Source organism: Perca fluviatilis, chromosome 9, assembly GCF_010015445.1.
Source record: "Perca fluviatilis chromosome 9, GENO_Pfluv_1.0, whole genome shotgun sequence".
Taxonomy (NCBI): domain Eukaryota; kingdom Metazoa; phylum Chordata; class Actinopteri; order Perciformes; family Percidae; genus Perca; species Perca fluviatilis.
Window position 1 is genome coordinate 12,974,739 of NC_053120.1, and position 12,319 is coordinate 12,987,057.

Genomic DNA, 12,319 nt, shown 5'->3' on the forward strand with positions numbered 1-12,319 from the left:
TATGTGGTACATTAGTTTAAAGCTATATTGCGTAGTTTCTGCGCCACCCATGAGGAATTCTAAGTAATGACAACAGAACTGTTGGCGCATCCACATGATACAAGCCTTACGTGACTGCGCACCACCCCCGCGCCCCCTTCACACAGTTGCTAGTAGCCACCATGGTAGCCACGGAAGACACGGAGGATTAAAAAAACATGATGGAGGTAATTATCTTCACTCAAGTTTCTGCGCGGGAAAGTCACCGGACAACACAATCTTCTGAACATAGCCATACTGAGAAATACAGAGAGCGTTGTGTGGAGCTGATAGTCTTAATTAGCTTTGTAGCAACTCATTTGGCAATGGCTTTAATGTAACGGACGTTCATTCTGCATTCTGCAGCATTGTCTGTCTTGTTGTTTTCATGGGATATATTATATTAACGGTAACAAAAACATTTATTATCATCAGCCTTCATCCTCCACTCCTGTCTTTTATCTTCTAGGTTCAGGACACGTCTTTCATCCTGTGCATCGTGTACGTGCAGCCGGAGATCCCAGTGAAGCATCTGAAGAACCTGAACACAGCTCCCAGCTCCAAGCTACTGTACCATCGTTTGGACCTGCTGGGTCAGCCCAGCTCCTGCCTGCACTTCAAGCAGCTTTCCACAGTTGGTAAGAAAACAGCACTGGACTAATATATAATAACTTGGGAGTAATAAGTGAGTCTTCAAACTTTATTTTTATCCATAGTCAGCTCAAAACCACAGATTAGCACATCTGAGGGTCCTTTTCCTCCCCTTTCTGTCTCTTTCCCAGAGTCCCCCACTGTGATGTTGGCAGCCGGTAGTTTCTCCTCTCCCTATGAGCACCTCAGTCAGCCCGAAACGAAGCGCATGGTGGAGCACTACACCGCCTACCTGAGTGACAACACCAGGCTCATAGCCAACCCAGGCCTCAAGGTAATCACGCATGGGAACACAACTCACGGCTATGGCCAGCCTGTGGGCGCGCACAGGGTTAATGTCGTTTACCTGACAAACACATGGCACACATCCAGCCCTGCGGTCAGGTTACAGGCATGTACACACACATTCATATTCTTCAAGTACGTACAAACACACTTACACACAATGAATGGGTCCCAAGATAGTTGGTGTGTTTAGAAGTATTTTTAAATGCAACATTTCTTTTACAATATCTGACAAGCGTCTTGTTCAGGCTGCTTACATTACAACTTAAATTCACACATTTTGAATGAAGCTCTGCATCTTTAAGAAGGGGGACAGACCCCCACGTGGTTTTGGCAGCCTGTGTGCATTCCTATCCTGGGGGAGTAGGGGGTTAGAGTTTGAACTCTAAGCCCCAGTCCCAGCTCTGATTCCCAGGCTAGTCTTAAAGGCCCCCTCTGGTGACCTCATCACCCCTTTCAAACTTAGAAGCCTCTCTGAAAATGACATTGGGATGTGATCTTTCAGGGCTTTAGGGCTAATTGAGTCCCATTTATTCCTAAATACGCGTGTTTTGAGCCTTGCCTTTTGTGATTTCTTGATTATACTTCAATAAAAAATATCACTAGTACAATAATTTCAAGTTTAGGTGTGTTTGTTTGACAGGAGTCACTTTTTAACTTCCATTTTGTTTGTGGGTAGACTGGAGGCAAACTTGCCAAAAGTTTTAGCAATCTTTAATTTCAGGCAAACTTCAAATTAATACTCTTCCTTTTCTACTCCTTCCTCAACTTCTTTGTCCTCTCCTTATGTACCTCCTCCTTTCTTCTCTCTCTCTCATTACCCCCACTTGACCGTCCCTCTTCTCTCTCGGTCTCCCTTCATCCTTTCCCCTCTGCAGTCCTCTGTCAGGAACGAGGTTATGGCGACCAGTCACGTCACGGATGAGTGGATGACACTAATGGAAATGAGTAGCCTCAACTGCTACATTGTGCGCCGTTACATAGCAACGCCCAGTGGGGTGCTCCGGATTTACCCGGGATCACTGATGGACAAAGCCTTCGACCCGACCCGCAGACAATGGTGAGGCTTACTTTGGTGTGTGTGTGTGTGTGTGTGTGTGTGTGTGTGTGTTTGTTTTTTTTTTTTTGTGTGTGTGTGTGTGTGTGTGTGTGTGTGTGTGTGTGTGTGTGTGTGTGTGTGTGTGTGTGTGTGTGTGTGTGTGTGTGTGTTAAAGGGAAGCGGTGCATGTTAAAATGGTGACCAGCCATTACTGAGATGGCTTAAGATCAGATCTTCTCATTTAACTGTTGAATTGTAATGAGTTGACAAATATCCAATAAAATGAAGTAAAGTTAATTCAAGCAGATTTGTCTTTGCGGTTTACTCAGAAGGTAAACTTGAATCAAAATGTTTAACATAACACACAATGCTTTTTGTGTTTAAAAAAAGTTGTTTGTCAAGTCAGTGTATTTATATAGCACAAGTTGACCAAAGTGCTTTAGACAGTAAAAAGGAAAAAGTATAGAAATTGACAAATGACACAATGACAAAAACATATATTGACATAAAGCCCATTGAAAGCCAGAGAAACAAGTGGGTTTTTAGCCTGGAATGAAAACGCCCGATGGTGGGGCGCTGATCGAACATGTAGAGGGAGGCAGTTTCACAACTTGTGATTTTATTCATTCAGGTTTTGTGCTGTTAGGATGATTATCAGCACATTGTGTAGAGCATTATCACTCTGTGAACAAGGCTTTTTTTGGGGTCATATCCATTTAAAATATTGCATTCATAGTTTCACAGCTCAGCCCATGGAAAGTGTTCTGCGTTACAAATGTCCATCCTGCTTTAAATGCAGAGATTTAACCTTTTTTTCCTGCTTTATTGAAACCAACGTATACAGAGAGTAATCAACCATATCGCTTATGTTTGTATAAAAACACGCCAGGGGGAGTAGAATGATAAAAGAAATCTGAACTGTGTAAAGCTTACAGCTGTTCAAACAGCTTTTTCTTGGTGCATTCAGCTATGGATACAATGCCTTCCTTGACAAAATCAGATCAGAATAAAGCTTGCTTTTAAATTTTGATTTATCAACATAAAATTTAGAGTGTGAAAATTCCTGTCTTTCTGTAAATCCAAACAATAATAATAATAAGTAAAAAAAATGAGAGTAGATATTTTTTTGTATGCAGTCAAGACCAAAACAAATGCACAAGCTAATCCCTGCATTCCCCACAAAAAGTACTGTTCACATTCTCGAGGTATCTCATTGACTTTTTTAGCCAGGAAAAAGAAGGTTCACTGTATGAAATAAGCCTCTGGCCGTGTGATCTGTTGTGTAGGTACCAGCATGCTGTGGCTAACCCTGGCCTCATCACCTTCACGGGACCGTACCTGGATGTAGGCGGGGCGGGCTACGTTGTCACCATCAGCCACACCATCCATGCCTCCAGGTAAGAAGAAGAAGAATGTGTATTTTTACCACAGTAAACCCTTGTGCCATCTCATATTTTACTGCGCCAGAGGAAATCAAGTCTGGTGGTCTGATGGCTAATGTTAGCTAATGCTAGCAAACATTAGATAGATCTATATTGCTGTGTAACATTACATTACTGAGTCAGTTCACTGTGCTACTGTCACATATTTACATTTAAGGTGGTTTATTATCAAAGCTAAAAAAAAGAAGTAAACGCACCAAACCTATCCAGGAAACAAGAGAATCTTGGGAAATGAGGGAACAAGTTCTCTGCCGCTATACTGTATTTGAGTTTGAGCTGTCCAGCCACCAAACCAGTTTTGGTTCACTCTCAACGCTCTCATAGGGTTGTTTTTGGCTGCAGCAGGCAGCTGTTTTCAGCGATAAAGCTCTACTGTGCACTATCTGCTCAGCACCAAACATTTCAGCAGAGTGCACGGTCTCTGAAGACAGGAGATCATTTGAAAGAGACTAAAGGAGACCATCAACCATTTTTGCTCCAGGGCTGCGTAGTAAGGGACAGAATATTCCTCAACCAAATGGTCTTGGTTTAGTCCCAGTTGTCTTCTAGCATCTGCTCTTCTAAAGTGCCCTCGATCATGCCACGGTATTCCAGCAACCTCCTTGAGCTCAGGCGCAAAGAAGTGAAGGGTATTACCCTGTGCTTCAGCCAATTTTTGTAGAAGTTGTAGCAGGACATTTTTGGACACATCGTCTTTGAATTGAAGCCTGTAACTGTTGCTGAGATTAAAGTGTTTTATGTTTCTAGTTCTGTGAGCTTAAAATGCAATTTAGCACCACAACACCACTTCCAGCAGCACAATAGGAAACGTTTACCACGGTCCATGCAAATGTACACATAAACATTCAGTATCAGTGTGTGTGATAAGTCAAGAATGGTGTGTTGATGACCGGCTCAGTGAGCATAACATTACGCAATCTGTAGTCTGCTAAACACAGACTGAAAGAGAGGGCGCAAGGGTATTTGTGTGATGCATTTTGTGTACGTGTTTAATGGGGATTTTGGTTTGGCTGGTGTGGGTAAACATTTATGTTATCCTAAAGGTCAGTAGAGTAACTGACAATTACTTCAGTCCGCACACAGCTTAACACACAATCACAGCAAAGGATTTTGCAGAAAAGTTCAATTGTTGTCCTCCATTTAAAATAAAAACAAAAAAATCTTTATCATGCTTTTCTGTCTGCTCCTTTTCTCACCGTCTCCTCCTCTCTCTACAGCTCTCAGATGGCCCCTGGTTACGCAATTGCAGTGATGGGTATAGACTTCACTCTACGCTACTTCTATAAGGTCCTACTGGACCTGCTGCCCATCTGCAACCAGGACAAAGGAAACAAGATCAGGTAGGAAGAGGATGGATTGTTTTGATCTTCTATTCATGTCTCCCTTTTTGTTTTGTTTTCTCTTCATCCTTTTTCTTCCACCCTCCCCTTTCCACTCTCTCTCTCTCTCTTCCCACTTCCTTCATGCTCTTTGTTGGTGTTTAGGAGTCATATAAAACAGGGTTAGCTCTAAGGGGGTGTGGGGCAAAGAGTCTTGAATATTTGGCAGAATATTTAAGGAATGCAGAGAAGTACAATGGAGCAGTTTTTTGAAGGTTGAAGTTGAATTAAGCACTTATAAAATAATAGGTATCTAAAAACTAGTGGTCAAGTACGCGTATGACTAAGGTAAGTTGTATTCTTTAAATTGATCCCCTCTGTCACCGTGTCTGAAGTCTTTACATATATTTGTGTGTATACATTGTAGGTGCTTCATAATGGAGGACAGAGGGTACCTGGTCGCTCACCCCACTCTCATTGACCCCAAAGGTCACGCCCCTGCAGAGCAACAGCACATAACACACAAGGTAAAGGACCAGGGACTAATAAACAAATGTAAAAAAAAAAATACCCTTAAAAATTTGCAATGCGCTTCCTTCTCTTTTCATGTTTTTCTCTCATTTCTCATGCTGTCATCCTGTGCTTTTTTTTGATGGCAGGAGCCGCTGGTGGCTAACGACATCCTGAACCACCCCAACTTTGTCAAGAAGAACCTATGTAACAGCTTCAGTGACCGCACCGTGCAGCGCTTCTACAAGTTCAACACCAGCATAATGGTGAGTCAGGGAAACACGAGATAATTGGATGTATGAATGACTGCACAGGAGCACAGAATCAGACAGTTAAACTCCGCAGCAGACAGACCGTCACAAACACACTCCTTTAGGCCTGGATGTGACTATGTGGTAGTATAACACTGCTCCCTTGTGGTGATCCATGGTGTTGCAACCTTGAATTATTCCTATACTATGATTCTATTACTGCTGCAGTGTATATTATTCCAATGTAAGGTCTACAGCTTTAAAGTTATTAGAGTTAAAATCTTTTTATACATGTCATACTATTTCATTCATGCACACTTAAACATCAACGAGGAGCAGATTGAGGATAATATCACAAATTCAAATCTAAGTCTGCCTAAATACCTCATGTCCCTTACTAGTTTATTTAGTGATGGCTGGTTCTTCTTTTTTCTTTTATTATAAGTATTTGTGAAGAGGCCTAATCTTTATTTTATTGCTTTTGAGTGTGAAAAATAAAATATAAAGTTCTTTTGGGCCCCTGGACCCTTTGCTGCAGGTCATTCCCCCCCTTCTCTCTCCCCTTTCAAGTCTAAGCTGTCCTATACAAATAAAGGCCTACAAAGGCCCAAAAAATAAGTTCTTTAAAAAAAACATGTCTTGTCCTGTCTTTCTCATAGGGGGACCTTACCAACCTGGTCCATGGTAGCCATTGTTCCAAGTACCGTCTGACCCGAATCCCCGGCACGAACGCCTTCGCTGGTATCGTCAACGAGACGTGTGACTCTCTGGCGTTCTGCGCCTGCAGCACCGTGGACCGGCTCTGTCTCAACTGCCACAGGTCTCACCTTCACCCACACACTTATCAGGGATTTACTGTTTACCTCTCAGGCACTTACGAGAGTTGCTAACCTACCGTGATACTACATTATTAAAGATTAGATGTGTTTTGCACGTTTGCAAAGTGTATTAAAGGTCCAGATCTGATAGTATCATAGGCGTAATTTACAGGGGGGATGGGAGGGTTGACCCCCCTAAAAACCTATTATAATTTCCTTTACATAAATAAAGACATTTGAAACATAACTTGATGCAGAAAAGGCACAAGTTGTTGCAGAAAAATTTACCAGAATGCACGCAATGAAGTGTTCGATATGCTCAACATTTAAATTTGCTCAAAGTGGGGAGCTCAACCCCCACCCCAATGTTGAACCCAAAGTTGCAACCTTAGATAGTATAATGCTGCAGCAGGTTCATTATATATAGATTGTGAATTGTAGAATTGTATTTACAAACAGAAGCTCAGCTAATGAAACATTACAAAAATGGATGTTTAAAAATAGTTTTAAACAACAAATTAAATGGAGCTTTCTAAATATGCAACGGTGTTTTTCAGAATGGAGCAGAATGAATGTGAGTGTCCATGTGAATGCCCCCTGGAGGTCAATGAGTGTACCGGCAACCTCACCAGTGCTGAAAACAGGTGAGTGCAAGACATGTCTGAACCACATACTACATTCCATTTATATTCACAAATTCTACATCGTGAGTTATATTGAGTGATGTAATAGGAGGGGAAAAAAACTATTCAGAAACTATTTAATGCAGGTAGCTTATAGAAGTGGTTACTGTTCAGATGATACCTGATCTGTTAGAGCAGGGGTCTTCAACGTTTTTTAGGCCGGGGACCCCTTAGCTGAAAGAGAGACGGAGTAGGGACCCCCTACTGCTGGACATATATTGTATAAAATTAAGTTGCATGTTAAACCGGGCCAGATGGATACAATTAAATGGATATTAATATATTATTTATACATCATGTTTTAATGTTAAACATATATGTGGAAGGCACAGTGACTCCTTAAACTTAACTGTATGGCTACCATAGTGGCTTCCGTACCTATAGTAAGCTTATCTTCAATGTGAATTGAATTGATGAATGTCAATTAATTAAAAATTTAAAAAATAAATAAAATTTATATATATATATATATATATATATATATATAGTATTGTATGAATTGTGTTTTATTTTTTGAGAAACTTTCAAAAACAAAATTTTTTACATAAATTGCCAGCCCCCCCCTGGACTAACTCTGAGGAGCCCCTATGGGTCATGGACCCCCTGTTGCATATCTCGGTGTTAGAGCAGCTAGGTGTGCACAAGACTAGTGCACATAATAACAGAGGCCAGAGGTAAAACCATAGTTCTAAAGCTTGATTTATACTTCTGCGTAAAATGTATGCCGTTGCTACGTAGGTAGGCACGTGGAGACACGAACCTACGGCGGACCGTACGCCGTAGCCTGATGTGCACCTCTCAAAAGATTTTACTACACGTGCGCGACAACGTACGTCGCTTGGCCGTGGCTTGGTAGCGTTGCATTTCCCCGACTCATTTCCTGGTTCTCCTTCTCTATAAACAAAATGAAATCAAGGAGAGGGTTAACTTTTCCTGCTACAGATTTCCCACCGTGGTCAGAAAGCACAAGGGAGACACTTTGTTTCTCTCACTATGACTCTAGTGTCGGTACTCGCTCTGAAGCTAATCACCGTCACTCTTTCACTTTCTCCCTCACTCTATCACCCACTCCCCACACACACACACACACACACACACACACACACACGTCGGCTCGATGCACACGCCAATGCACAAGTATAAACATCAGGCCACTTACGTAGGCCATGGCGAAAGCGTGGAGCCTCCACAGAACCATAAATCAAGCTTAAGACTATGACTTTACATTTAATCAAAACTGCTCAAACACATTGTGAAATGGATCTATGCATGTTATCTAAATATTAACAATTATACCATTACTCTTGGTGTGTATTTTGCAGTGAAAGAGCTGACAGTCACATCCAAGGCAGATACAGTCTTCATAGGCTGACATTTACAAACTGAGAAAAGAGACAAATAAAAAGGGTTCCTCTCAAAATCTATTTAATTAATATTCAGGTAAAAATCACTGGCATGCCCTGTTAAACTTTTGCTATTTGACTTACAGTATACAATATTATATATATCTAATAATTATGAATGACACCGTGAATGGTAAAGCATGCCAATGCAGCCATGTCTTGCTATAAGTTAGAATTCACATTACAAATATACATTTGTTGGACCTTTTGTTTTTACCTAGTGTGTGATATCTCTGACCTAAAATAAAAATGTTCATACTCGCTGTCAGTAATATTTTATACTTATCATTCAGTGCCACATCAAACATTTTCGAAATTTATTTTAGTCCTTGTACACAAAAGTAGTGTCTGTGAATGCACATATTCTCTTTCATATTCCTGTTATTATCATTTGAAGGGTGGACATGTCAGTGTTTGTGGGTGTATCCTCACTTCTCTTTGTCTCTTTCTATCTCTCTTGTCCTTTCAGACCTGTGTCCCTCACATCTCTCTCTCTCTCTCTCTCTCTCTCTCTCTCTCTCTCTCTCTCTCTTGTTTCACCCATTTCCTTTCATCAACCATCATCTCCCTTTGACAGCATGTCAATGTTTGAAATGCCAATTCCTCCTTTATTTCAGGAAGACATGCAATTATTATTTTTTCACTGTCAGATTCTTCTCTGTGTTTTGTGTCAAGCAGCATTGATGTTTGTACTTTTAAAGCTGCTTTGCATAAATTGACACGCCGATGATTTCTTTGTCTTTGTCAAATTTACTGTACAGTATCTGCTTTCTTTCTTGTTTTTAATTGTAATCATGTTACATTCTAGGATTTGGATGGATTTTGTCAGCTGGATGTTTGTATTTTGACCAAGAATATGTACCATACCTGCACCTTTCTGTGTTTTTCACCGTGTGTGTGTGTTTTTTGTTTGTTTGTTTGTTTGTTTGTTGTGCAGGAACCCTAGTTGTGAGGTGCACCAGGAGCCAGTCAGTCTGAATGTGATTGATCCTAGTCTGCATGACACCATGCCCCAGTGCATCAACACTCGCTGTAGCCAGAGATACACCAGCAGGTATACACACTAAACTACACACACATGAGGTACACGTTAACGGGTGTAATATATAAATCTATGCATGTATGAAGTATATTCAACACACTCTTACAAAGCCAGACGTACAACAGACATGTGAATTTACCATGAGCGACAGGGTGTATTTACATTATATGTTGTTGTTACACATCAACAGCACAGTGCCACCCACTGGTAATACACGGGAAGTGTGAAGAGTGTCCCTCTCTATTGTGCTCAAGACATTTTAGAATTGACTCAGTCTCAAAACATTTTTATCATTGTTGCTGCATATTTATCACAGAAACAGAACTTAATGCATCAGACAGATACTCTACTGTAATGCACTGTTAAATAAATCACAAGCTTTCAAAAGTCAGAGGCTTTTGTCTTTATATACATTTGACAGAAAAAAATATCCCTTTTCTCTCTCAAATATTATTTGCCACTTTGCCCTTCTAAAATTTCTTTTTTATTTTAAGCGTTTTGCCCTTCAAGAATCTTATTTTAATCTCTATTGCCTGGGACCTGTTTCAGTGATTGTTTCGGCGTGTTGGACTGTGAGTGGTGCATGGTGGACAGTGATGGTAAGACTCATCTGGACAAGCCGTACTGTGCCCTGCAGAAGGAATGTTTCGGGGGCATCGTCGGCGCCAAGAGTCCTTATGCGGATGGCCCTGGAGCCCTAGGTGAGTGATGTGTGGATATAAATCAAGATCGACAGCCGGGCTCACTTTACAGAAATAGATCAACTAGATAATTTATTTCGTTTTCAGTTACGGTGCAAAGTGGTCGAGTCCTTCAGAGTATTTTGCAGTCTGGTTCCACAGAGACATTGGTCCTAAATGTACTGTAGTGTGCCTTCTCAGCCAGCAGAGTGAATAAACAAACGAGCAAAAACAAAATAAGATAAAAGTCGTGGTAGGTCACAGATAACCAAAATTTCAGATTGACTGAAACTTTTCTGTTGACTGATAATTTGTCTTTGGTTCTGTTAACAGTCCTTCCAATAAGAATTGGTCGTCTGCCTGCTATGTGGCAATTCACACCGATGAGAGAATAGAAGCGAAGTAGAAAATGTCTCTGCGTGAGTTAGGAACTGAGCCCGAGCTGTTTGATATTGGCGTGTTCTTCAGCCATCTGAAATCCTTTGTAATTTTCTCTCCTTTCCTTCCCTCTCTCCCTCTCTTTCTTCTCTCTTTCTTCCACAGATGAGGAGGTGGCATCTCTAAATATGATCAAGAGCGCCCCTGTGGGTCCGGTCGCCGGCGGCATTATGGGATGCATCATGGTGTTAGTGCTGGCTGTGTACGCGTACAGACACCAGATCCACAGGCGTTCGCACCAGCACATGTCACCACTGGCAGCACAGGGTAAGACTGATGGATGGATTCTATATGCATCCATACATCTTTACAGTTAAAGTGAAACCTTACAGTTCATTGAAATCGAGATTGAAGGAAAATAAACCCACATCATTTTTCTGCATTTGTAGTGGATTTTCTGTATCTTATATTCCCACTGGTTGACCTGTAATGCCCCAAAAACTACAAGAGCAAAAATAGAAACACAGTAGTTGCTTGTATTATCCTTAAAATTTGTTCTTCACATACTGGCAATTCTTCAAATGCCAAAGAAAGAAACAAAGTCTTAAAGCAGCCTGATCAACAAGCAGTGTGGCAACTGCTGCTGGAACTTACCAGCTGACATTAGCATCACGCAGCACCAGCTGCTGCAGCATGATTTATGTAATTACTCAGCGTTACTGACAAAAATATCAAACACTATTACAATCTCATTAAAACTCTTAAGTCCAAGTCACTTTTGGTGTGATAGTTTGGTAAACAACTTGGGATAGATGGTGGAGTGTGTGGCTACGTTATCACAAGGCATTAGGCTGAAGAATTGGCTCATAAAGTCGCCGCTGTTTTTGTGTGTGTGTGTGTGTGTGTGTGTGTGTGTGTGTGTGTGGGGAAGAGTAGAGAGATGGAATATCTAAAAGGGATATCTAAAAAGTATCTTTTGCAGCTTGTACCAATAACACACATGGTCAAAGGCGAGGTTAAAAGTCACTTGCTTTTTAACACATGCACTCCCATACTGGCTAATATCCCCAATGTACACAAGTTATTATCTGGGCTAAAGAGGTTAAACGGAATATCAACTGTAATCATCATACATGTATCAACTCCATCTAAAACTAACCTAAACCTCCTACTTGCTTGTTATACTTCACGTATTGGAATAGTAGCATCTATCTTATCTTGGCATTTTTCTCCTTTCCCTTCCCCTCTACCTTCATGCTGCTCCAGAAATGTCAGTGAGAATGTCCAACCTGGATAACGAAAGAGATGAGCGGGATGAAGACAGCCATGAGGACAGAGGAATCAGTAAGTATTGGCAGTATATGACAGTGCAGGTATTTTATTACTAAACTAGGCCTTTGTGTTGACCTGTGTGTTCTCTTCACTTTCAGTCAGTAACACTCGATTCATCGCTGCCGTGATTGAGCGGCACACTCACACGCCTGAACGGAGACGGAGGTACTGGGGTCGATCGGGCACAGAGAGTGACCACGGTAAGACAGATAATTTATCTCTCATCACATATACATAGATAAACAGAGGCGGAGAAGTTAACAAAATTAAAGCACACGTGATGACACTCGAGACCACTAGTTGTGTGTCCTGTATTATGTCATACAGTACGTCAGCATTGATGGAAAGAGGAATTAAGTAGATTTAAATGCTGGTAATGCTGTATCAAAGCAAAACTATTTATATAATGTGTATTCTTTAGTAAGTGGTTGCTTTGTAGGTTGCTCCCTCAATTGAAATGCTTCTAAA

General features: G+C 41.1%; 1 protein-coding gene across 2 annotated transcripts in view; it reads left to right on the top strand.

The window, feature by feature from the left end:
- The window catches only part of cachd1 (cache domain containing 1), a 98,478-nt gene that overhangs the window by 78,452 nt on the left and 7,707 nt on the right, over nt 1–12,319 (top strand). For both annotated transcript variants that reach the window (XM_039811947.1, XM_039811948.1), the window contains exons 13-26: nt 488–656; nt 801–943; nt 1,833–2,014; nt 3,280–3,390; nt 4,653–4,775; nt 5,182–5,281; nt 5,414–5,530; nt 6,175–6,335; nt 6,891–6,977; nt 9,357–9,473; nt 10,011–10,162; nt 10,685–10,846; nt 11,786–11,863; nt 11,950–12,051. In XM_039811947.1, the coding sequence (XP_039667881.1) occupies nt 488–656; nt 801–943; nt 1,833–2,014; nt 3,280–3,390; nt 4,653–4,775; nt 5,182–5,281; nt 5,414–5,530; nt 6,175–6,335; nt 6,891–6,977; nt 9,357–9,473; nt 10,011–10,162; nt 10,685–10,846; nt 11,786–11,863; nt 11,950–12,051 (1,804 nt within the window). The remainder of the gene's footprint in view (nt 1–487; nt 657–800; nt 944–1,832; nt 2,015–3,279; nt 3,391–4,652; nt 4,776–5,181; nt 5,282–5,413; nt 5,531–6,174; nt 6,336–6,890; nt 6,978–9,356; nt 9,474–10,010; nt 10,163–10,684; nt 10,847–11,785; nt 11,864–11,949; nt 12,052–12,319) is intronic.